The sequence below is a fragment of the Oryzias latipes genome, chromosome 5 (genome assembly GCF_053564925.1).
Source record: "Oryzias latipes strain Hd-rR chromosome 5, Olatipes_Hd-rR_3.1".
Classification (NCBI taxonomy): Eukaryota; Metazoa; Chordata; class Actinopteri; order Beloniformes; family Adrianichthyidae; genus Oryzias; species Oryzias latipes.
Window position 1 is genome coordinate 32,179,786 of NC_136241.1, and position 23,349 is coordinate 32,203,134.

Genomic DNA, 23,349 nt, shown 5'->3' on the forward strand with positions numbered 1-23,349 from the left:
ATATATATATATAGATATATATAGATATATATAGATATATATATAGATATATATAGATATATCTATATATATATATAGATATATATATATATATGGATTCTGGAGTCATCTGTGACCGAGTGAAGGTGAATCCTTCGTAAACACTAAACTGTCTTTTTAGATTAACCAATGCGCTGGAAATACCTTTGCTCTCAAAACAAGTTAAAGAACCTAGAATATAAAAAATATTTGCATTCTCAAAGGTAAAAAAAAATCTGCCTATGTAACTAATAGAATTTGTTTTGGTAAGATTTCTATAATTAAGTTGTGATATCCTGTCGCTTTTAAGACCAAATTAAATCTTAAAATCAGCTTTAAACTCTCATATTAAGGTCTATTGCTCTGGTTATGTCTTAAAATAAGTGCTTATGGCCAAAAATATCTTTAAAGTGGGCATATTTATACACTTTATCCTTTAAATTATCATATTTTAAGTGCTACAAGTCCAATTATCTTTATGTCTGAACCATAATCACCTTAAAATTAAACTACAATTTTACATTTTAAGATAAATTTGTCCTATAAAGGATATGATTTAAAATGAAACTTTCTAGTTTTCCTTAATCAATCAAGAGTAATAAGATATTTAAACTAGAAATGAGACAAATATACTTGGCGAGATTCTGTGCTTTTGATGAGTGCTAATCTATTCCGTTTAACACACAGCTATGTTTTTTCTTTTCAATCCACTGCTTGTTGAAATTTACCCACAAAAACTTTTTTGAACCAAAATTGTGTTTCATTTCCAGCCAACAGAAACACATAATGAGAAGGTTACCGCATAAAAAAGAAAAACTGTAAAATTACAATTGCTTCCACGCGGAGCGTCTTTTTTAACCACAGACAGGTTAAAGCTGCAGAACTGTCCTCCTCTTTGTTAGTGTCTAAGAATTCAGTGCCTCAGAAATCTCACGTTTTCACCCTTTAGGACTGCTGCTTTGCTTATGTTCTAAATTTAGATTGTAAGTGTCGACCTAGCATGAAGAGCTCCCTTTCATCTGGATGAAGGAAGCAGTTTTGCTGAATTTTTCCTCAGTCTAGCCTGCACTGGTGTGAATAAACTCAGGCCAATTCCCGCACAACCAGGTTAGATTACTAACTACCCAACAGGTAGACAACATGCTGTTAGACTGCAGGGTGGTGTTTCTGGGCAGGTTGACTGAATCTTAAGAGAGTAAAAAAAACCCTGTTTCACGAAAAAAAATCGTATTTTCTGTCTTGCAAGAAAAATAATTCTGTGAAGAATTTTTTTTTAAAAGCAATTAATTTTAAATTCAGAAAACATGTCGAGCTGAATACATTTTTTTCTTAAAATAAGAATTCTTTGTTTTCTCTAACCAATTGGTAGACTTTTTATCTAAAGACATTTTGATTTATTTATATTTTTGCTGTGATTGTTCTTTGGATTTAGCAGGCGATGGACATGAACTTTCTGTTTGTGGTGGAGAGAGCATGTTTTATTTCTTTGCCTTTTGTTGAAGCTTTAGCCCCTTCATGTAGCTAATTTCCAACCTATTAAATCCAGGACTTAATTTAGCATGACCTCAAACAGAAAACACACAAAAGCATGTTTTTTTTATATAGTTGGAAATAAATTCATGCACGAAGGGGTTAAATCAGAATTTAAAATAAACTTTAAAGAATAAAATATTAGTTTTATAGGTACAATCCTGCAAAAGATATGGAAGGACAGTTTTTTTATGCGCCTACAGAAAAAAAATGCTCAATATCTCATTACAATTGTTCTTAATCACTGGCTTGACATAGTGGAACGCTTGAATTTTCCTTCAAGGATCAATAAAGCATGTTTTAATTGAATTTCTATTGAACTGACTTGATAGGTGTCCACTGAATGGTCTGTATAATTTCTTAAAAATATAACATATATATATATATATATATATATATATATATATATATATATATATATATAAGTATATGCCATTTAAAAACATCACAAATGTGTTACATCACAATCTGCAATGGGCATAAAAAATAAAAAACCCTTTAAAATGTGATAAATTTTTGTTTTTATTACATTTTAAAGGGTTGAACGCTAATCTACCTTCTACATCTTGTAGCGGTTCTAATATAATTTAGGAGTCTGCACATCCCTCAAAGACACATTCGAATACATGGGTGGTTGGGGGGGGGGGGGGGGGGGGGGTTACATACATGCAGTACATGTGCCCTGTGAAACATACTCGTCTCCCACTGACAAAGCTCCGAAAAAGAGGAGCGGCAGACACAATGGAGAGTTTTAGTATGCAGAAAACTTGGTGCCTGCTTGGATTCAGAGCTTTGAATGAATCCCCAATGGGATGCCCAACCTCCTCCTGAACTGAGTTTGTACCTCCTCATCAGAGAGACAATCGTGCAGAGGTGTGCGGTGAATGGGATGGGGGTTGGGGGGTATAAAGGGAAAGTGATATGGAGAAGAGTAAATTAGTGAGACTGCTGGAGGTGGGAGAGAAATGTAGCAACAAGGTGCCGTCCTCTGGCCGCTCCCGTGCACATGCATTGCCCCCTCATGCACCTTCCATTCATGCGAACACGCTAATCAGTAAGCACCATTTTCAACTCTAAATATGACCTTCATTGAGATGGATTGCATGAAAATGTAACGACTTTCCGGAGAGAAAAACCACCAGCCAAATAAGCTCTGCATTGCATAATAATGCCCGAGTTTGTAATCAATAACAAACACGCATCTTTAGTAGAGTGCACATGGAGAAAATGTCTCAGCAGTGGCCAACCACATCACAATGGATGGAACAAACCACCAATGGAGAGCTGTGCCATGCATAAACAAGGAGCTATTGATGATAAACGCCTCAATCTATTTCCACCCATCAAACTTTTTCCCTGAGCAAACAGTCTGGAGCAGCTCAGACATTTGGAAAGCTTTTAAGGTCCCAAAAGGTTCAGCACAAGATCATCTTTGGCCAAGATGCAAAGATTTGTCCCTCGCTGGTCGTTTCAGATAGTCTGCTTGACTGGCAGCAGAACCTGATCTGTCCTTACTGCAGATTCGATGCTAACCTTGCCTCAGGCCAGCGGTATTTTGGTCTAGCATTAATGAGTGATGGCTCGAAATTTAAAACAACTTAGAGCAAACCTTTAAGTTTATTGACCAAACATAAACTTCCCTCATAAATATGTAAAACTGTCAACTGCAATTGTTAATTAAATGTGCCACTGACAACTGTTATTTGAGGGAAAACCAAAAAGACAGGAGAAGGGAGATCTTTTCACAACAAAACAACTTTGATTTTAAAAAAAGAATAATAATAAATAAATAAATAATACATCACAAAACTCACAAATTTCCACTGTTTTATTCTTAAAACACGTGAAAACGTGAAAATCCATTTTGGAATGAAATAAAACCCCTAAAGTCCCACTCTGACCATCTCTTGATCTTTTTACAAAGCTTCCCCAGTGGTCTTTTAATTATTATAGGACATAGTTTCTGCAGAGCGGCAGTAGTTCTACATAAATTCACCTCTGAGTTGTGGGCGGGACTTCCAAAGAGTAAGCCTACCACCACTTCCCATCGTCTCTTTGTTTACACTCACTCTCTTACCCCAACCTAACATTGCCTGTGCAAAGAAATAGTGAACAATGTTGCAGCTATCCAGCCATCCAGCTGTAATTCAGATGCCAGGTCAGATAAGGTAAATGGAGATGATCATGGAGCTGTTTGTCTGGAAGCGGATGCATTAGAATGGAGCGCAGCAGAGAAACTTGAGTCCCGCCCAGCGCATTTGCTACTTCACTAATTCAATCTTTTTCAAATTGCAATTTTTTTGCTCCTAATTTACAAGGAATTGAACAGAGAAAAGACAGAATGTGAAATTATCTTATCTTTCTTTAAATATGAGGAAAATGCCATAAGAACATGTTAAAAACACAATTTTCAAAGGATCTTTAAACTGCTCTTATTCGTTTATACAGAAAGGTGTGCTCTATTTCCACAAAACGACCCTAATAACATAAATGAAACATATTTCTAACTGAGTGTAACATATAGAGGGAAAACAGATGATCACGTTCTGCCGCTAAATGACCAGATGTCATGCTTTAGTTGTTAAGCCAAAACAGCAAACAGTGCCCAATTAAATAACCAGTCACACTGTACGTTATGACAAGTCTAACAATGAGCCTGACAGGCTAATAATTGTGTTTTTTTCCTGTTTTTATGCTCAATGGCTGCCTGTTCTTCAGTTGAGAAATTACTCTCGTACATCCCTGCGCCGGGAATTTAGGCAGCTTGGTGGAATGAATGGATGTAAAACTTTTATTTTGAAACTAAAGTTGCTAATTCCAGTTGGATTTCAAGCTTGGGTCTCGATGTACGGTGGCAATGAAGTGCAAATCACATCAACACAATGCAAAAGCATATTCAAGATCACATCGACAATTAAAAAAGCAACACACATAATAATAAACAACATTGCATTTTAAATTCCAGAAACCAAAACAGAATTCCAGAAACTGAAATTAAATAAAAGTGAAATGTTTAGGAAACAAAAGTAATTTTCCAGAAATCCATATGAAACGTTAAAAAAAGAAACACGACAAGAAACTGAAAAAGGCAGGTACTTTGGGACATCCCTGATTGGATGATAGGATCCAGTTCACTTCATGACAAATAACGTTTGGTTGAAATGATGGACAAACGTCATCTTCCACATCCAATATTCCCTACCTTTTTTTGGTTTCTTCTTTTGTTTCATTTTTTATTTTTATTTCTGGCAATTGCTCATCTTTTCTATAATACTTGTTGTTACTTTTTTACAGAAACCAGAAAGGGTTGGCACTGTAGGACTTCTCTGACCAGATGATGGTGTTTGTCCATCATTTCAATCAAGCGATATTTGGCATGAAGTGTCTTATCTCGTTTAGTTTTTTTAACATTGCATATGGATTTTCTGAAATGACTTTCGTTTTCCAAAACGTTTCATTTTGATTTGTGTGTTTTGGAATTTGGTTTTGGTTTCTGGAATTATTCTTATTGTTGTTGTGATATTTAATATGTTTTTGTGTTGAGAAATATTTTTGTCGGGATTTGCACTTCAAGGCCACCAGGTCAAAGAGTTCAAACACAGAGGATGACTTTAATTTTTCAGCTTTATAAAGATAAAATTTGCTTTTGACGTAAAAAAAACCATGACGACCTTGATTTTATCAGGCAAAGACGCTTCAAGACAGTTTGGGTTACAAAGCAAAAGGTTAAGTTAATGTGGCGATTAGTGCAAAACTTGCTGCATTTGATTAATTTTTATTCTGTTCATTTCCAAGTGTCAAGGTTATAGAGTCTCATCCTAAAAAGCTTTCATTGTGTTTGTTTACTTCCCTGTCATCTTTAAATGTGTCATTACTTGGCGATGACTCATCCGCAAATATAAAAAGAGCCACAGCTCATCCCGCTGCCATGGATATTTCCCTCCTGTGTGTGTGCCGCCTTCTCACCTCGTTGGTGTTCCAGCGATGGCGCTCCTTGGGAAGAGAGGAACACTTGGGCAGACACTCGAGCAGCTTCTTCGGAAGGTAGATCTTTAACTGCCCGGGCTCATCTGGAGTGGTGGTGGTGGAGGGGGAGCAAGGGAAAGCTTGAGTCAGATAAGAGATGCATGGCTATTGGAAAGTCATTTGAACACAAAGGCACTATAAGCATTGAATACCGAAGTACTGGCTGTTAGCTGGATAAAATGCTGATAAACTTTCACTGTGTAGACCCTCTAATGGTTTAATATGACCATAAACAAGGCTTGTTGTGTGAAAGATTTGTTCAGCCCCATGAAAGAATAAATCTAATTAAATTTAATCCATCTTGTAGTCCGGTGGGATATTTTTCATTCAACAGAAAACCCACAGAGACCTTTTGGCTGAACGACAAAATAAGATATCAGTTTTGGAGTTTATATAGCCCAAAAGTACAACTTAAATTTTAAATTTTCCATTGAGTTCCTGATAAAGAGAAAAAGCCTTGTCAAGGAGCAGACAGAAGTCCAGCTGGACAGAAATATCCAGCTATAGTCCAGTTTATCAGGTGTCGACGGAGCAGCTAAGCTTTTACTTTCAGACAGCAGAGAAAAAAAAAACACCTGAGTCCATCTGAAAAAGATTTGGATTACAGAGAAACCATTAGCATACATTATCCATGCATTTGGGAATGGTAAATATAAAGGGCAATCGCAGGGGCATTTCTTATCCCCTTTAAAAGCAATGCTCTCCCTACAGTGTTGCACAGAAGGTTTGGTAATGGAGTGCAGAATCCCAAAATAGCTGCTCCTGCGAGGAAACTATTTTCGTACAGGAGTTGGATAGTCGCAAGCTGGGGGCAGGTGATGTTTAATTTGAAGTTCAGTTTATGTCTCTGGACATCCTGACAGTCATGGGAGGGTGTTAAAGCACTGTTTTATTTGGAATCCTTGAGAGCCAAACTACATTTTGGGTGAAAACAAGTTAACTTTTAGCGCCTTGGCTTCATTTCACTTCAAAAGTCTGGAAATATGAGTCTATGGGAGGTGGTAATATATCCATTATCCTTGCAGAACAAGATCAGCACTGATACAGCAAACAATGACTGCTTTTATTGTCTTTGCAGCTCGACACTTGGAAAAAAAAGAAAGAAAATTTAAAAAAAAACAAAGAAAAAGGAAAATTACATCCACATTAGGGAACATTTTTGTCCTTTTGAGTATGGCTGTTTGTGAGAGCGTGCCCAACAGTCATGCTGCTTAGAAGTCAAAGGGAGCGAGCACTCAAAGGTTTTTTGATAAGCATTTGAGTAGAGGGCGTCAATTCATGACTCCCCGGGGATGACAGGAATTATACTGTACCTAAGGGCTGACAACAGAGCAGGAGAAAACTGAGATAGGTGAGGTAGGAGGGTCACAGAGGGAGACAGAAAGACAATGAGCCAGAGAGATAGAGTTAATAAGGAAAAGGGAAATTTGAGGAGAGTGAAGAAAGCCTCCCAAGGTAAGAATTTCGGGGAACTAGAGATGAAACAACAGAAACAAGAGGAGAAATGTAGAAGGACAGCACTGAGGTCCGCGTGTGTAGTCGGTGTGTGTATTTAAGGAGGTCTCTGGGCTGGGCATGTGTGTTTGTCTCAGTGAGAAGTGTGTTCAGGCACGTATGCTCCCCCTAATCAATTATGCATTTATTAATAGAAGGCCTGAGAAGACAGAATTTCAAACAGCTGAACTGTGCAGCAGCTTAGTTAAACAGCTGAATGGTGCAGCTTAGTTAATGCCTAATTTCTTTTTTAGCAGCACTCCAGCCCCTCTGCTATGAATGCCAATCAGCGCATAAACCCCACCCCTACTGGCGATAACCCCCTCCCTCACCCGGCTGTTCTAAAGAATTCTCATCAGAGCCTCGCCTTTGAAATGTACCAGAACCACCACATCAAACAAGTTACGCATGCGTTTGCACACACATGCTTAGAAACCGGCCCACACACACGCACACACAGCCCGTCGATCAAAGAGTACACATCCCGTGAATTTGTCCCACAGAGACGTTTTTTTTCCACTGGTGACCTTGATGCTGCCATTCTTTTGGAAGCACACCTTTGTGGACAGCCTAACGCGTCCTCACGTTTGTTTCTGCTTATGAAACATGGAACAATTAAAAAGAGCTCTGCTGATTTTTCCACCGCTGATGAGCTCGTACGCCCTAAAGAGTGTTTTTCTAACAATCCCGACCCACAGACGAGATGCCGGCTTTGGAAAGATGAGACGCACCCCAGGTGCAATTGTCGTTTCCATCTGTTTTTAATGGATCTCAGCAGAGCTGGTATGACACAGGGCAGAAGAAAAAAAAGCTCAATGTTTTGGGGGTTTTAGCTACGAAAGAGGATGACCTGCCCTAAAACAACATCTAAGTTATCTCTTTTTTTTCTTCTTTTTTTTTTATACGAAGCTCAAACATACTCATCTGAGCCTTTTAACTTCAAATTCTGGCTGTACATAGACCCCCTCACTGACTTGTACATCTACTGAAAAGAGTTCAAAAGTGTGACAAAGCCTGAATGCTAATGTGAAACCGATGGGCTCATTAAGTCATATGTGCAATAAAAAAAAAGTGCAAATCCTCAGCCAAAGTTAACATAACTCTGGTAGCCCATCAATTGCTTTCATTTATACTGCAACCACACAGAAGAGCTACCTCCATCTGATGAATATTTTACCTCATAAAACTGTCATCTGCATATTTAACACAGAAACAAGTCAATGCCCTTGTGAGATGGCTGTCAGTTAATTATAAAACTCTCCTCAGTAAAGAGAGGGAAAAAATGCTCCAAATGCAACTCTTAGCACTCCCCCCATTGATATTAGGAGGCATCAGGGGAAATTTTCACAATTCTACCCCCCCCCCCCCCCTTTTTTTTTTTACAGGATGAAATTAATGTGACAGAAAGGAAGGCTCATTGCGCAGCAGCTAGATAGAAGGACGGGATGGGAGGCAAGAGGGAGAGCCGAGGTGGGGAGGCATATAACACGGGATGAAGGAGAAAGTGCAGGAAGAGGGAGGGGAGGATGGGAAAAAAGGGAGAGTGTGGGGCAGGGGGGGGGGGTAGAGAGAGATGGGCGAGCATGCTAATTTTTATCATTCTGCTGATAAACTTTTCCTCCAGTAATCCTCCGGCTGGGACGTGAGAGCAGATAAGAGACAAGAATAGGCTGAGGAAGTCTCAGCTTATATCAAACACTTATTCCAAACAGAACCCTCACTTCAAATCCATTCTATTCTATTCTATTCTATTCTATTTTAAAACATCAACACTATTTTTCTGATTGTCTTAAGTGATGATAAGTGCAGTTTATTAGTTATTTCAAATACTCTCTCTTCTCTACTATTCTATTCTATTCTATTCTATTCTATTCTATTCTATTCTATTCTATTCTATTCTATTCTATTCTATTCTTCTATATCGAAGCACCAACCAATTTTCTGATTGTATAAAGTGTTGTTGAGGGCAACTTATTAGTTACTTTGAACAACTCTTACTTTTATTTTATTTTATTCTATTCTATTCTATTCTATTCTATTCTATTCTATGCTCTTTTTCTGATTCTCTGAAGGGATGCTGAGGGCAGCTCATTTGCTGAAGTGTCAGTGCTTCGGGGGCTCATGCCAGGTCCCCAACAACACCCCCATCACGTGCCCCCCACCATCTGACAGAGCACCGGGCTTGTTTGCTTCAACGGCAGTCTCTGTGTTTGTTTTTAGTTTGTCCCCCTTTACAGACACACATCTGTCCCTTTGGTCTCTGGGATCAATAGTCATTGTCTTCATGCTAACACACCCCAGCTACCACACAAGGCGGGATTACACACTTCATCTCACTTGTAGTTAAACAAGCCCCACTGAGGATTATAGATACATAATAGCAACTGGACAGATTAGATATGACAATAAACTACTGATAGCCAGAGTGAGGCCGGCCTTCTTCTCGTGCTAATAGTGCACACGCACGGATAAACATGAAGTGTGACAGAGCTGAACCGGGATGACGTCTCAGCAGAGTAACAGAGACATAGAGGGTGTGAGGGTCTGCATGTGTGTGTGCGTGATCTGTCACAGGGCAGACCAGAAGGAGACCTCAGTTCCCACATCACATCATTCTGCCAAAAGGCTTTTACTCCCAGAGTCATGGTGTGCAACAGAAAAATGAGTATGCGGCACTTAAACGCAGAGTGTGTGTGGCTCTTACTGTTGGCATCAGTGTCATCATTCTTGGGAGGGGTGTGTCCTGTGTAACCAACAGCAATCCTGACCGTTCGCTCTGGATTCCTTATCTTCTTCAGTCCTTTAAACAAGAAGAAAAAAAACAGCCAGGGAAGGGGGAGGGGGGCACATTTAGACTTTGCTTACTTTGACCGTCAAACCTCTCACAACATCCCCTCTGCCGGAAACCCAGAAACCAAAGTCCAAGAGATTGGAGTAGGCTGCCCTTCCTTTCCTAATCTACTAACTTGAATCCATTGTGTCCCCTGATTGATTGGCCACAGCAGATACGCTGCCTCCATGCGTGTGACTAACTTGTACCCAGCTTTAGTTTCTCTTCTCTCATCATTTCTCTGTTTCCCTGACCACTGTTGCTATGATACAAAGTAGACCAGCCAGTGCAGAGGGAGATGGTCTTCCAGGCTATATGGTAGATGATGTTCTCTGCTGCTCGGCACACTACACACAGCAGTTGATGGAAAGAGTTGATGGAAGTGTCCCAGCTTTGTAGCCCGGCTGAGGCTTGTGATGTCTGCCCTCACACTACAGTAGCAGGGATAACCCACAAATATTGCATATTTATCAGTCTGCTTCTGTCTGCACAGACAAAAACTGTTTTTTTAATGTATTTGAGCTCCTCGTAGAACCACCCATGGGTCCTCTGCCTCATCTGCTGCAGGAGTCTTCACGCGATGGGACTCTGAACCCACGGCCTTCTCTTTGCTTTTGGCAACACGCTACATACAGGCTTGCATGCTTGTATGTACATGTGCCTTAAAGTGTTTTACGCCTGAAATGTGATTCAGAAAATTTGTGATACTGCTTGTTCATGTGAGCAAAAATTGCCCCACGGAGAAATACTGCTCAGCATTGCTCCCTAGTGGGGAGAGCGTTAAAAACTTGCATTCACTGACAGTGAATCTTTAAAAGAAAACACGTTCAAAATTAGATTTTATATTTTATTTTACAGTTGTTGCAGCTTCCTTGAATTGTACTTCATGAAAAAATGAAAGGGATGCTCGAGGTAAATGTGGAGCAGCTTTACTGATGTCTTCTTGAACCAGAGATAATGTTCCCTGAATGGATAAATGAAGAGCCTGGAGGAAACAGTGACTGTGTTTGATGACACCACCTCAAGAGTTCAGTTGAGGGAACAGAAAAAAATGACCAAACTCGCCTCTTACATAAAATGACCTGAAACTGACACAGTTGCGCGCACCCCACTTCCCAACCTGGACGCAGCCTGATTCTCACCTTTTAGGCACTTAGGAAGCCATCAACAGCTAATTACCACAAACACAAACGCGCGCAAACACCAAACACACCAACGATTGAACGCGACTTAAGTCAAATTAGAGTCGGGAGGTTTGCGTGACTGTCAGGAAGGGGAATATGCAATTGAGAGGTCTATGTTATGCTCAAAGAAACACTCGCACACAAAACACACGCGCGCCCGCGCGCGCACAGAGAGCATCTGAATTCCTTCAGCGTGAACCTCGCTCAGCCTCTTTCATCCCTGTCGTGCTAAACTCATCAGGCCAGCTGGCAGCAGGCGGATGCTGAAGAGTGTCCCGTCCTCCGACAGGACAACTCTCGCTCAGTTATTTATCCGCTGTCGGCTAACAGTCGCTGGTTCAGCACCAGCCTCCGTGTTTTCGGGACGGGCCAGAGGAGAGGGAAAGCCCGACCGTTCTATCTGCCTCTCCTCCCTGCCTTCGTCCCCTCGCCTCGTTGGAACCCCGAGCACCGGGACTCTGCCACCACAAAAAAAAAAAAAACATTATTTGCTCTTACCTTCCGGCTTGTTTTCGGCAGCCATTTCCCCTCCGCCGTGCGCCTCATCCCTCCTCCTCCTCCTCTTCCTCCTCCTCCTCCTCCTCGACTCGACCCAGTGGTGGCGGGAGGGAGGGGTGGTGGGGAGGACCAAGCGCGTGCACTGAGAGGACAGCTCAAGGAGGGGGGCGGGGCTGAGATGGAGCGCAGGTGGGTAGTGGGGGGCGAGCCTGCCGCGTTCAGCCTGACTAGTGGCCGAAATGGGGAGGACTGACAGCGGGGATCCGTGATGGCGACACGCGGTATTCTCCGTCCCCTATTCCTGTTGGCCACCCCCCTCCCCCCCAAGTTCATGCGCTCTCCTCCTCCCTCTTTCTCCCTCTCTCTCACTCACGTCACTGAGCAACGTCTGTATCCGAGGACACCTTGACAGCCTCCCACAGCATCATCCTCATCATCTTCATCATCATCTTTTCTCCCTTACGCACTTTACGCAAAGACTCCAAACTGGCGCCCTCGCTTTTCCTCGGCGGATTTTTGTCAAAAACACGGCCTGTAATGTGCGTTCTCGTCATAAATACGACCCCCACCCCCTGCAAAAAAAAAAAAACGAAAAAAAAAACCGTCTGTCTGAAATACATGTTCCTCGCATGAGCGTGGGCTGGCGAGCGCTGTCATCCGCCGTGGTGCTGAAGCTGGTGGTGCTGAAAGGACAGCTCCACGCGCGCCTACACAGCGCCGTGTCCACCTGCTCCCTTTGAGCCGAGCTTTAAGATTAAAGTAATGGTAGGTCAAAAGGCAAAAACATGCCCCCAGTTTTCTTTTATTTCTACGGTGACAGGAAATCATTGGCTTAAAATATCCCTGCAGAAAGTTCAGCCTGTCACAGTTTGCTCGCTCAAATTTACCATTCCGCCGCTTTTTATTTGGTGATCCCTTCTAAATAGCGGGGCTTAACTGGTACCATTATGTTCTTGCTTCCAGCCCGCACTGTCACTCTGCGCCTCAGGGTGAAATATCGCCTTTGCACCAAATCCCTGTGTTTGACAGAGACAATACCAGCCATGTCTGCTTTGCGTCCTTGGAGTGCAGAAACACACAACTCTGGAGGAACACATTTCGAGCAGGAGGCTCTGAAGAACATGTACTGTTTCTGCCGAGAAAGGGTTGATAGTAAGTTCTATTTAAAGACTTTTCTCCAGTATTTTCATGTCAGCCAGTTTTGAAGATGACGCTTTTGTTGACGTTTTTAATCACAGGAGAATTGTCTAAGTTGTGGCTGTTTTTTTATGCGACTTCTCTTTTAACTCATCTGGATCAACGTTTTCAGACATTTATTCCCTATTTATCTGGTAAATTACTATGGAGTGATGCTCACTCTCTACAGCCTCAGGTCGATAAACTTTAAAAAAAAATGTTTTATAGAAACAAAAAAAAACCTCACTCACCAAAATCTAAAAATAAAAAGATAGAACAAGGAAAACAGAATTCCTTTATCGTTACTTTTTTAATCATCTGGTCAATTACATATGTGTGTAGAAACGTAAATGCAAACGTTTTGATGTATTTTCACAAGTTGCCAGCAGGGGGCGACAAAAACATATTTCAATCAGTGACGCAAACGACCCTCTGAAACTGACCAATCAGATTCCAGAATATTACAGGGATGGGCGGGATTCAACCAGGCCGAAATCAGACATGGCGGCTCCTGAAGATGAAGATTTTGAGTTCAATAATCAAGACTATTATTCTCTGCTCAATGTCAGAAAAGAGGTATGATGAGTCTTTTGTTTTGCCGCAATAGTCGAGCGTTTTTGACGCTGTGCTTCGAGTTTTGGGCTGCTTGTCATTGAGCTCTTTGGTCACACTGTACTGTGCATCATCTCCTGGCTGCAGCGGAGAGCTCCTCATTCAGCTTCTCCGTGCAGGAGGAGGCTCTGACCGGCTGATTCCACGGAGCCATGCCCACGCAGGCACCACAACTCTGCTGTGGACGTGGAAAAAAAAAAAAAAAAAAAAACTTCATTTGTTGCTTTAGCAACGTGGAGGACTATCATGTTAGGTTGGGAAAAAATAGCAACAGTTGAAGTTTAGATGATTAATAGATCCAAAATTTAAGATTTTACCCACAAACTGGAGTTTAACATTTTTTTAAGAATTTCAAATGTAAATATTCAGATTTTAGTGATCATTTCAAATACAAAAGGTAAAAAAGATACAAAAGTACTGACTCCAGCTTTGTGGTGGTACATTTATGATGATCTGTCACAAGAACGTAGACCTGCACAATAAATGGCAAATGTATCGTTATCGCGATACCAACCTGTGCAATACGCATATCACAAACAAAGGTCGGTGACAATTGCGATAAATGGTAATCTTTAATGTGCCATAACACTCTTATGGCAGCTTGAAGTATTTAATTAATCAAATAAATCCCTTTATGCATTTGACCAATCAGATGGAGCCCTTGATATTAGATGCTGGCCTCTTTTGTAGATTTGTAGTATAATTTAAGTTATGTTGACCCTTATTAAAATGTAACTGTTGGAGTGAAATGGAAATGATGCATTTAGTGATTTTGCTATTTGTTTATGTACAGCAAGTTACGTCGTCATCGCAATATCGATCTGTAATATCGCAAATCGGCAGTTTTCCTCATATCTGTCACACAAATTCATCCGTCTGACTCTCGCCTCCCCTCTTGTCCCTCCAGGCTACTCTGGAGGAGCTGAAGGCGTCGTACCGAAGGCTGTGCATGCTCTACCATCCCGACAAGCACCGAGACCCGGAGCTGAAGAGACAAGCCGAGCAGCTTTTCAATCGAGTTCACCAGGCTTACGAGGGTAGGACCTCATAGAGTTTGTCAATACATCACAACCGCTGCAAAACTGACGTGTCTGTCCATCTCTTCTTATCCTAGTGCTAAGTGATGCTCACTCCAGAGCCATCTACGACCTCTTTGGGAAGAAAGGACTGGAAGTGGAGGGCTGGGAGGTATTTTTTAAACAGGATTCAGTAAACCTGTGTCATTTCTGTGCTAGTTTTCTCTGTTTCTTCATGTGTTTTTTTTGTGTAAAAAACAAAACAAAAAAACATTTAGGTTGTGGAGAGGAGGAGGACACCAGCAGAAATTCGGGAGGAGTATGAACGACTACAGAGAGAAAGAGAGGAGAGGAGGCTGCAGCAAAGAACTAATCCTAAGGTTTACTTAGTTCTGTTTTGTTTTTTAAACAGTTTGATCACATTTACATTCACATCTTTACAACTGAGTATGAAGGGCACCATTAACGAAAATAACATAAATAAAAATATCCAAATAAAGTCGTAAAATTATGGGAATAAAGGCATACATTTTCTGAAAACATTTTATCTAAATTAAATCACAAATTAGTCATGTTTTTTTTTAAGTAAAATTGGTAATTTTATAACAAACACAGATGTACATTTATAAAACAAAGTAAATGAAAGAGATAATGTTCTTTGTTGAAACATTTTTAAAATTATGAATATTTAATTAATTAATTAATATTTTATTACTGTTTTCCTTGTCAAATTTTAACTTTTAATTGTAAACTTTTTTCCCAACTTTATCTCTGATGAAATTTTGACTCTTTCCTCAAAATTGTGCGACCTTGTTGTCGTCAATTTTTGAATATTTTTCTTTATTCTTGTAAAATGTCTGCTTTTTCTCATAAATTGTTTGACTTTATTATCAGAAAATGTAAACTTTTCTTTCCTCATATTTGTATGAATTTATTCTCGGAAAATTTAGACAGTTTCCTTTTCATTTTCTGACTTTATTCCCACATATTTGTTCATTTATCTTCTTTTATGGGGGCTCTAAAGCTCTACATCTCGCTCCTACATGTTCTCATCACTCAGGGCACGATCAGTGTCGGTGTGGATGCAACAGATCTTTTTGACCGCTACGATGAGGACTTCGACGAGCTACCAGGAGGAGGTTTTCCTCACATAGAAATAAACAAGATGCATATTTCCCAGTCTATAGAGGTACGTCGACACACACGCTACATCAATTGTTCTTTTGTCCAGTCGTTGACCTCCGGAAACATTTTTCTGTCTTCAGGCTCCTCTGACAAACAACGACACAGCAATGCTGTCAGGTTCTCTGTCCACGCACAATGGAAGCGGAGGGGGCAACATTAACGTGACCGTCCGCAGAGTCCTGTCCGCTAAGGGATGGGGGGAAGTACGTTCAAAAACGCCACCTTGTTGGTTTGCGTCTGTAGGAAGTAGAAGCTTGTACTTTCTAAATAAGCCCCATTCTGCTGGTTTGTGTCTGTATCCATCACTGCAGGTTGAGTTTGGAGCTGGAGACATTTTAGGACCTCTCATTGGATTGAAAATGTTTCGCAACATTACTCCGCGGTGGTAGGGCCGAACGTTCTGACCGTTAAAGCGTGAAAACGTTGTTGGGGCGGGCTGACAGCCTTTTCTTTTGTCAACTTCTGATCCAGTTTCCTGACAGCTCAGTGCGGGCTGCAGTTTTCTCCTCGGGGCCCGCGGCCGAGCTGCTCTCTGATGACGGCACGCCACTTGGATCAGAACACAATGGGCTATCTGCAGTGGCGCTGGGGGCCCACCAGTGCCATGACCTCCAGCCTGGTCAGGGACACAAAGAGCAGTCACTTCACACTAGCTCTACAGGTACACAAAATTTTGCTCCGCAAAACCCCGATTTAAGTTGTATAATCAGCCTGTAACTTTTTCTTATCCCCTGTGAACTCATTTTTAGTTAGGGGTGCCACATTCGTACCTCATGATGAGCTACCAGTACAAGTTCCAGGATGAAGACCAGACCAAAGTGAAAGGATCGCTAAAGTAAGTCAAGTAGGCAAAACTCTTTTTTTGTTTTTTGTTGTTTAGAAAATGTCATCTCGGCAAACATCTGCAAGTTACTGTGCAACCAATGACTGTAGATAAGAACTGGACTGAGGGATCCTTCCATCCGTTCCAAACAGGAAGTGGCTCCAAGAAGCCAAAACCCCATAAACTTCTATATAGAAATAAACAGCTGTTCCTCAGTCATTCTATTGGTCAGAAGAACCATTCCTTTTTTTCCTTTTATTTTTTATTTTTTCCTTTTCTTAACTTGTCCTGTCCATCAGCTGAGCAAGCAGATCAGAACTGAGTGCCTCTTGTGTTGGACAGATTCCTTGTTGGACCGAACGGAAAAAAGAAACAAAAGAGGCGAGAAAGAAACAGAGATGGGGGATAAGAGGTTCGAGTGGGGGGTAGTCGATATTACAAGGTTAAAACACAACAATGTTGTAAGTAAATTGAATTATGTAACTTAGTTCACACAGCAACAAAAAAATAAATAAAATAGTCTGCACACAACTATTTACGGGTTTGAAGTATAATCATGCATTAGTGATTTAAGATTTATCTCCCAACATTTCTGCACATGGACAGGTACACACAATATTCACATTACCGATATTCATGAAGAGGGGTGTAGAAAAAGAGACAAACAACCCCCATGCCCGTATTTGTGCAAAGGTGAATAAGCGGGTAGGTTGAATGACTGTGTGCCTCTTAGAGTGTACCTTGATCACACTGAATGCTCCAGCGAAGGCAAGGGGCCCGGCACCCCACACCCCAGAGCTAGGGGCAGACAGCGCAGCAACCCGACCGATCCGGGCACCCCCACCACAGAAACGGAGACAGAGGTCAGGACACAGCAGCCCCCCGGCCGAGGGGTAGGAGGAACGAGAACACGCAGAGAAAATGGGGGTCCCGCCCCCGGCAGGGACCCGCCCCGGCCCCAGCAGGGACCCGGCCCACCCCAAGGTGCTCCGGGCCTATAACCATTCTTGATCTCATACCTTTTTTCAACAAGTTCTTCATCAACAAATTTTTTAAATCATTTTTTCTGTTGGTATTCAACTTACCAGTCAGATGCTTCAGTAAAAGTAGGTGGAGCCTGCTTTGAAGTGGTAGGGGCGTGGCCTTCCAACAAGCTTACTCCTAATTGGCGTGAGTTGTTGCCATAGACACATTGACTTATACCAACTGGGACCAATCAGTGCTTACTGACTACGTTTGACTCCAACATGGCGGCGTCTGTATCGCGAAAAAACAGCGACTGAATTGACTTTATGTGTTTGGAGCTAGTTGGAGTAAGTCATTTTCTATGCGTGACATCACCCTCACTCAGTCCAGTTCTCAGATACAGTCAATGGGTTCAACCAAAAACACAAACACGTTTTATGGGACTTCTATAAAATATTATTCTTTGGTTTTTCCAGTTTACAGCAAAAGTGATGAGTCATTCTGAGATGTTTGTTTTAATATTAGCCCACATTTAAATAAATCCACCTACAAAAAAGCTATAAAGGGGGGGTCGAGATTTCTATTCTGGAAATTGAGTTCAAAGTCTGGGCTTTACTGTCTTAAAATAAAATACTGGGGGCAAAAAAACTCACCACCTACCTTCATTTCCCCTTTGAATAGCATCCAAGGTAGAAGATTAAAAGATTTTCTTGGTCTGAGTCACCCTCGTTGTCTGTTTCTAAAAGCAAAGCCAGTTGGTTGCCTAATCTTCTGCTTCAGAATCCTCAAACGTCAATCTCTATGTTGCGTCGCTCGCATTTAAAGCTTTAGGTTGTGGATGTGAATAAGTATGTATTAAACGTTGGTCTTGCACTTTTGTCCACAAGAATTGTTGCGATCAGTTGAAAACAAATAAAGGATTAGGTGCTACTTCACAGTTAGGGATGACGATGAATGGTTTTTCTGTCAATTTTGAGGAAGAAGAGAATATTTTAGTGGTGTGACGATTAATCGGCTCAATCGATGAATTTATGTCGATTCCTACAATCCTACCAAATCGATCTGTCTGAAGCAAGTTGTTATTCGAATTGACCTATGCTGAGAAGCTCGGTCACCCGCGGAGAGCTCGGAGTCGAGAGTAGAGTTAAGGTGAATCGGGCATCCAGTCCGGATGCCTCCTGGACGCCTCCCTGGGGAGGTGTTCCTGCCATGTCCCACTGGACGGAGGCCCCGGGGAAGACCCAGGAAACGCTGGAGAGACTACGTCTCGCGACTGGCCTGGGAACGCCTCGGGGTCCCCCCAGAGGGAAGTGGTTGGGGCGAGGGAAGTCTGGGCATCCTTGCTTAGACTGCTGCCCCCGCGACCCGGTCCCGGATAAGCGGATAAAGATGGATGAATGGGTGGAAAAACAACCGTAGCATGAACTTTAAAATTTAAGTTCTGGCTCCTGAGACATGTAGGAAAATCCTTTAGCTAAAAAGTCAAATTATGCAGATATTTTGCTTATTTTGTCACAATTTTAGTCCTCAGTAGCTTCAATAGTTGGTGTCTTCTCCCAGAACTGGCTGGTTCGGCACTGTGGTGGAATATGGAGCAGAGAGGAAGATCAGCCGACACAGTGTCCTGTCGGCCACAGTCAGCATGGGTGTCCCACAGGGAGTCACGCTCAAGCTCAGGTACGAGCCACCCCAGTGTAGGATATTCTATGTGATGTTTGTATGGCGTGTGTTTACATCTGTGTTGTTTTGGGTTTTTTTAGGCTGGCGCGTGCCAGTCAGACATACCTGTTTCCAATCCATCTGACTGATCAACTGCTGCCAAGTGCCGTCTTCTATGCCACCGTGGGACCTCTGGTGGTCTACATGGCCATCCACAGACTGATCATCGTCCCGTACACACAAGCTCAGAAGGAACAGTGAGTTCAGATCACTTTGTGTTGTTTTTTTTGTTCCTCACAGTTCAGTTCAGATGTGATTTGATGGACCGATCCTTCCACAGAACATGTTGAATCATAGCTTACTATCCTCATTGCGGATAGGAGCAAACAGTTGGCCTTTTTGTTATGGGCATCGTTGTTTTTTTTTAACACCTACGCCGTCATCAAAGAGACTCCACAGTGAATATCTCAGTGGGTGGTTGTTTGTGTCTGCATCTCTCAGAGAGCTGGAACTGCAGCGGAAAAGCTCAGCCACAGACATCGCCAAGAAGAAGCAGGAGGCAGAGTCTGCTGTGAGTACTCGCTTGCAGAAATGCGGTTATTCATTGTGCGTGGAGCATAATCGATCATGCTTTATAAGTTGGACTCTCCTCATTATGAACTCCTGACTGAATCTCATCCATCCTAAAAATGTTTTGCCGTCCCCCCCTCCCCCCACATACCCTCTTGGCTTCTCTGCAGGTTCTGCTGATGCAGGAGTCTGTGAGGAGAATCGTAGAAGCAGAAGAATCCAAAATGGGTGAGGCCACACACACACCCACACACACATACACACACCACACCAATGGGATAAAGAGAAAAAGTTCTGCAGAAACTCTGAGTTTCCACTTTGGTAAAAATCCAATTGAGCTTTTAGTACATTTATCATCGTCTTCTACTGCAACGCTGTAGTGTCCTTCCTTCAAGATGAGGTTTTTCAACTTCATCTGTTCTTTTACAACACATCATGATGGTCGTATTGATCCGCTCTGTGGAATCAGATCTATGCAGCAAAACACCAGAATGAACACCTGCTAAAACATCCCTAACTAAGAGCTCAGCATCCCAATGAAACCCTGAAGGTTTTTCATTTTCTTGGTTTTATAGTTATTTTGTTTTTATTAAAACTCTACTCTAAAACTCTACGTTGTTGAGATGGAATCCTTACAGCACTGTTTCTTTGAGACCGTTGTTGTGATTTAATACACGGGATCATTGACTGTATCTGAGAACTGGACCGAGCGAGTGTGACGTCGCCCAATAAAGTCAATTCAGTCACAGTTTCTTCACGATACGGAGGCCGCCATGTTGGAGCCAGGTGTCGTCGGTAAGCAGTGATTGGTCTGAATCGGTCTGCGTCGGTCTGGGTCAGCGTTTCTATGGCAACCACTATCAGCAATCAGGATGGAGCTTGTTGGAAGTCCACACCCTACAATTTGAAAGCGGACTACACAAAATCTGTCAATCAAACTTTGGACGTGGGGCCCAGCAGGCACCACCTACTTTTTATTGAGGCATCTGATTGGCCAGTTTGTAACTTTAATAATTTGCACTTTAGAAAAAGCAGTGGAGCAGAATGGATCAGGGTGAAGAAGAGCGGAGAGATGCTTGTCCTTCAGGTGGCTTGAGTGTAGATACAAGTGTAGATGCAAAAATGCCGGGCAACATTGGAGCTGTCCAACCGTACAGTTTTAAGGCCAGATGCCAGCTCAGATGAGGAAAACTAAGATGTACATGGATCTAGTCGTCTACAAGTGGATGCACCAGAATGAAGCAGAGCAGGGAGCTTCTGACTTGCCGTTGTAGCTTCTATGTCACTACTACAGGCTTTTTCCAATGGCATTTCTTTGGTCTGCGCCTGATTCACAACTATTTGAATAAAGAGATGTTCAGAGACGCAATTTTAAGATTATTTTTTTTTTTTTAATAAATGTCCTCCATTATCTGAAAAAAGCCACAAAAATAGGTTGAAAACACCAAAACTTGAGTTGTTTGCCAATCAAAACACACAAGATAGTTTTAGGCTTTTCCTTCGTTTCTAGATCTTTTTTTTTTTCCATTTGGTAGTTCTATGAACGACTTGTCGCACTTTTATGAACCCTTGTTCAGGGCTGATCATCCTGAATGCCTGGTATGGAAAGTTTGTGTCGGAGACCAGCCAGAAGCAGGAGAAAGCCCGGGTGATCGACGTGACCGTGCCACTGCAGTGCCTGGTCAAAGACTCCAAGCTCATTCTCACCGAGGCATCCAAGGTTTGTCCCCTGAAATGATGCCGTGCGCCGAAACGTCTGCACGTTTCACTCAAAAACGGCTTCATTGTGTGCAGGTAGGGCTGCCAGGCTTCTACGACCCGTGCGTGGGAGAAGACAAGAGTCTGAAATTACTGTATCAGTTTAGGGGCGTCATGCATCAAGTCATTTCTGCAGACGATGAGGCTCTACGGATACCTAAGCAATGTTAGTATGCAGGCCTTACCTCACCAAAGACTCATGGAGCTGCACATTAATTACAGCATTACTGAAGCTTGCAGTCTGCGCTTGCACACGCGCTTAAATTGTACATTATTCTTTCTCTTGTCAGCTCACAGAATAGAGTCCGAGTCCTAGGGGCCCACTGCTGTTGGAGTACCAGATAAATCAGACTTGCAGTGTTTGCAGAAGAAAGCGAGATGAGAAGAGATGCATCAAAAATGAGTTTTCTATTCTCCTCTGGCCTTCCTCCTTTGTGAACTAAAGTTTCTTCGCCTCTTCCTGGACGTCCGTTCCCAGTTTCAGCAGAGCGCAGGAGTCGTCTCTGAGGCCCTTCTGTTGACGTCACCTGGCAGAGCGGCGCACCTGTCTGCCCACCCCAAGAACGGTGACACCTCTCAGTAACGAGTCACAAGTGGTTTTCTTTTTCTGACTTTTATTGCGTTCTCTGTGCACCGTCATTGTAGCCTTTGTCCTACATGTAGAACATCCTGGTAGTTATGAGGATTACCTTTTCCAGTAAGTCTGTCTGCAAGACGGCTTATCTAAAGCAGATGCTAACACGGAACAGCTGGACTTGTGTTTTATTTTGAAGGATTCTTCGTCTGAATTCTTGGTTTTTGTGACACGTCTACCTGCTGTTTAGACGTTTACCTGTGCAGCGGATGACAGAAGAAAGGGAAATAACCTCCCGAGTGGAAAATTCCCTTTCAATGTGAGTGATCCGGCTAAACAACAAACTCTGTTCCTGTCCATTTTTTTTTCTAGGTTGCAGATATTCAGCTGGGAAATGATTGGTGTTGGAGTTTTATTGAGCTTTTCTGCACAACTGCAGCTAAAACTAAATTTTCGGTATTTATTAATTATTAATTTACCTAGTTTATTTATTTTTACTTGGCTGGTGTGCATCTGCCAAAAACCCCAGTGATAAACATAAATATTGGTATGGATTTTACGACATTGTTGTCGGATGCATCGCTAGGACAGAAAACATCAGCACTTTAGTTTGTTCTGAAGGAAATTCCTGCAGATGAGCCTGACTTTATTCATTCAATCACTTTTTTGAAATTGCACACAGTCCAAGCACATTCTGGCTTTTCGGATTGGCTATAAATAAACAAACCCAACAGTTGTTGCGTTTTAAACCTTAAAACTCACAAAAAGTCACATTTCTCACAGAGCTTTTGTAATAAAGTGTCTGCTGAGTTATAATTCACAGCGTTCAATTCGTGTGACGGTTTTTTGGCACAAAATTAGGCCTTTGAATGAACCTCTACAATGTACTTAAGTGCATATCGACATGTAAGAAGTGAAGTTTCAAAGATGTTTACAAAAAACTAAATCAAGTGAAAGAATTGATTTGTCTTCTCAGTCAGCTCATTGATCTAAGAAGCTGCATTTTACACAGTTTTGCTGAATTAACATCCACATGCGGAGGATGATGGCAGAGTTTTATTCTTAAAGTTCAGTTTTCATGTCATTTGAGACTATTTTATGAGGCTAATTGTAACTAAAATAGGGGTGGAGCCTTTGAATGTTGTTTTTTTTGTAAAAAAGTGTCAGCTTTCATCTCATTCGGAGGTCATTTCTGTAGCATCTCCCCTCCACTGTTTTTGTCCTTTATTCTGTAAAGAGGGATTGGGCTGCTTTTGCACAAGCGGCACCATGAGGCGAGTGAACAAACTGCCCTTCATGTTCCCCGTCATCCACACTGGTTCACCTTAGGTAGGTGGTATGTATGGTTTTAAGTAAATATGTATTCTAACCTGGAAAAATACAATAAATATGCAATATATGGAAGAAAAAAAAAGGTTCTAGGCTTTGAT

At 41.8% G+C, this 23,349-nt stretch overlaps 2 protein-coding genes across 6 annotated transcripts in view; one reads left to right on the forward strand and one right to left on the reverse strand.

Moving 5' to 3' along the window:
* The window catches only part of LOC101172238 (calmodulin-binding transcription activator 1), a 69,955-nt gene extending 57,839 nt beyond the window's left edge, over window positions 1–12,116 (reverse strand). For all 4 annotated transcript variants that reach the window (XM_020703551.3, XM_020703552.3, XM_020703550.3 and 1 more), the window contains exons 1-3: window positions 11,581–12,116; window positions 9,773–9,868; window positions 5,515–5,618 (exon numbers count right to left, since the gene is read on the reverse strand). In XM_020703551.3, coding sequence (XP_020559210.1) covers window positions 5,515–5,618; window positions 9,773–9,868; window positions 11,581–11,605 — 225 coding nt within the window. In that variant the 5' untranslated portion in view covers window positions 11,606–12,116. The remainder of the gene's footprint in view (window positions 1–5,514; window positions 5,619–9,772; window positions 9,869–11,580) is intronic.
* A 469-nt stretch (window positions 12,117–12,585) lies between these two features.
* LOC101164973 (dnaJ homolog subfamily C member 11-like) lies at window positions 12,586–23,333 on the forward strand. Of its 2 annotated transcripts, none has more exons than XM_020703553.3 (16): window positions 12,586–12,732; window positions 14,276–14,405; window positions 14,483–14,556; window positions 14,663–14,764; window positions 15,445–15,573; window positions 15,650–15,772; window positions 15,881–15,954; window positions 16,041–16,230; window positions 16,319–16,404; window positions 18,919–19,035; window positions 19,119–19,274; window positions 19,519–19,588; window positions 19,758–19,815; window positions 21,165–21,307; window positions 21,382–21,511; window positions 21,636–23,333. In XM_020703553.3, exons 2-16 carry the CDS (start codon window positions 14,318–14,320, stop codon window positions 21,659–21,661), a joined length of 1,566 nt encoding a protein of 521 aa, XP_020559212.1. In that variant the 5' UTR covers window positions 12,586–12,732; window positions 14,276–14,317; the 3' UTR covers window positions 21,662–23,333. The 2 variants fall into 2 exon arrangements, with proteins under 2 accessions (XP_020559212.1, XP_004069222.1); XM_004069174.5 differs by lacking the exon at window positions 12,586–12,732 and adding an exon at window positions 13,148–13,332.
* Window positions 23,334–23,349: the final 16 nt, after the last annotated feature.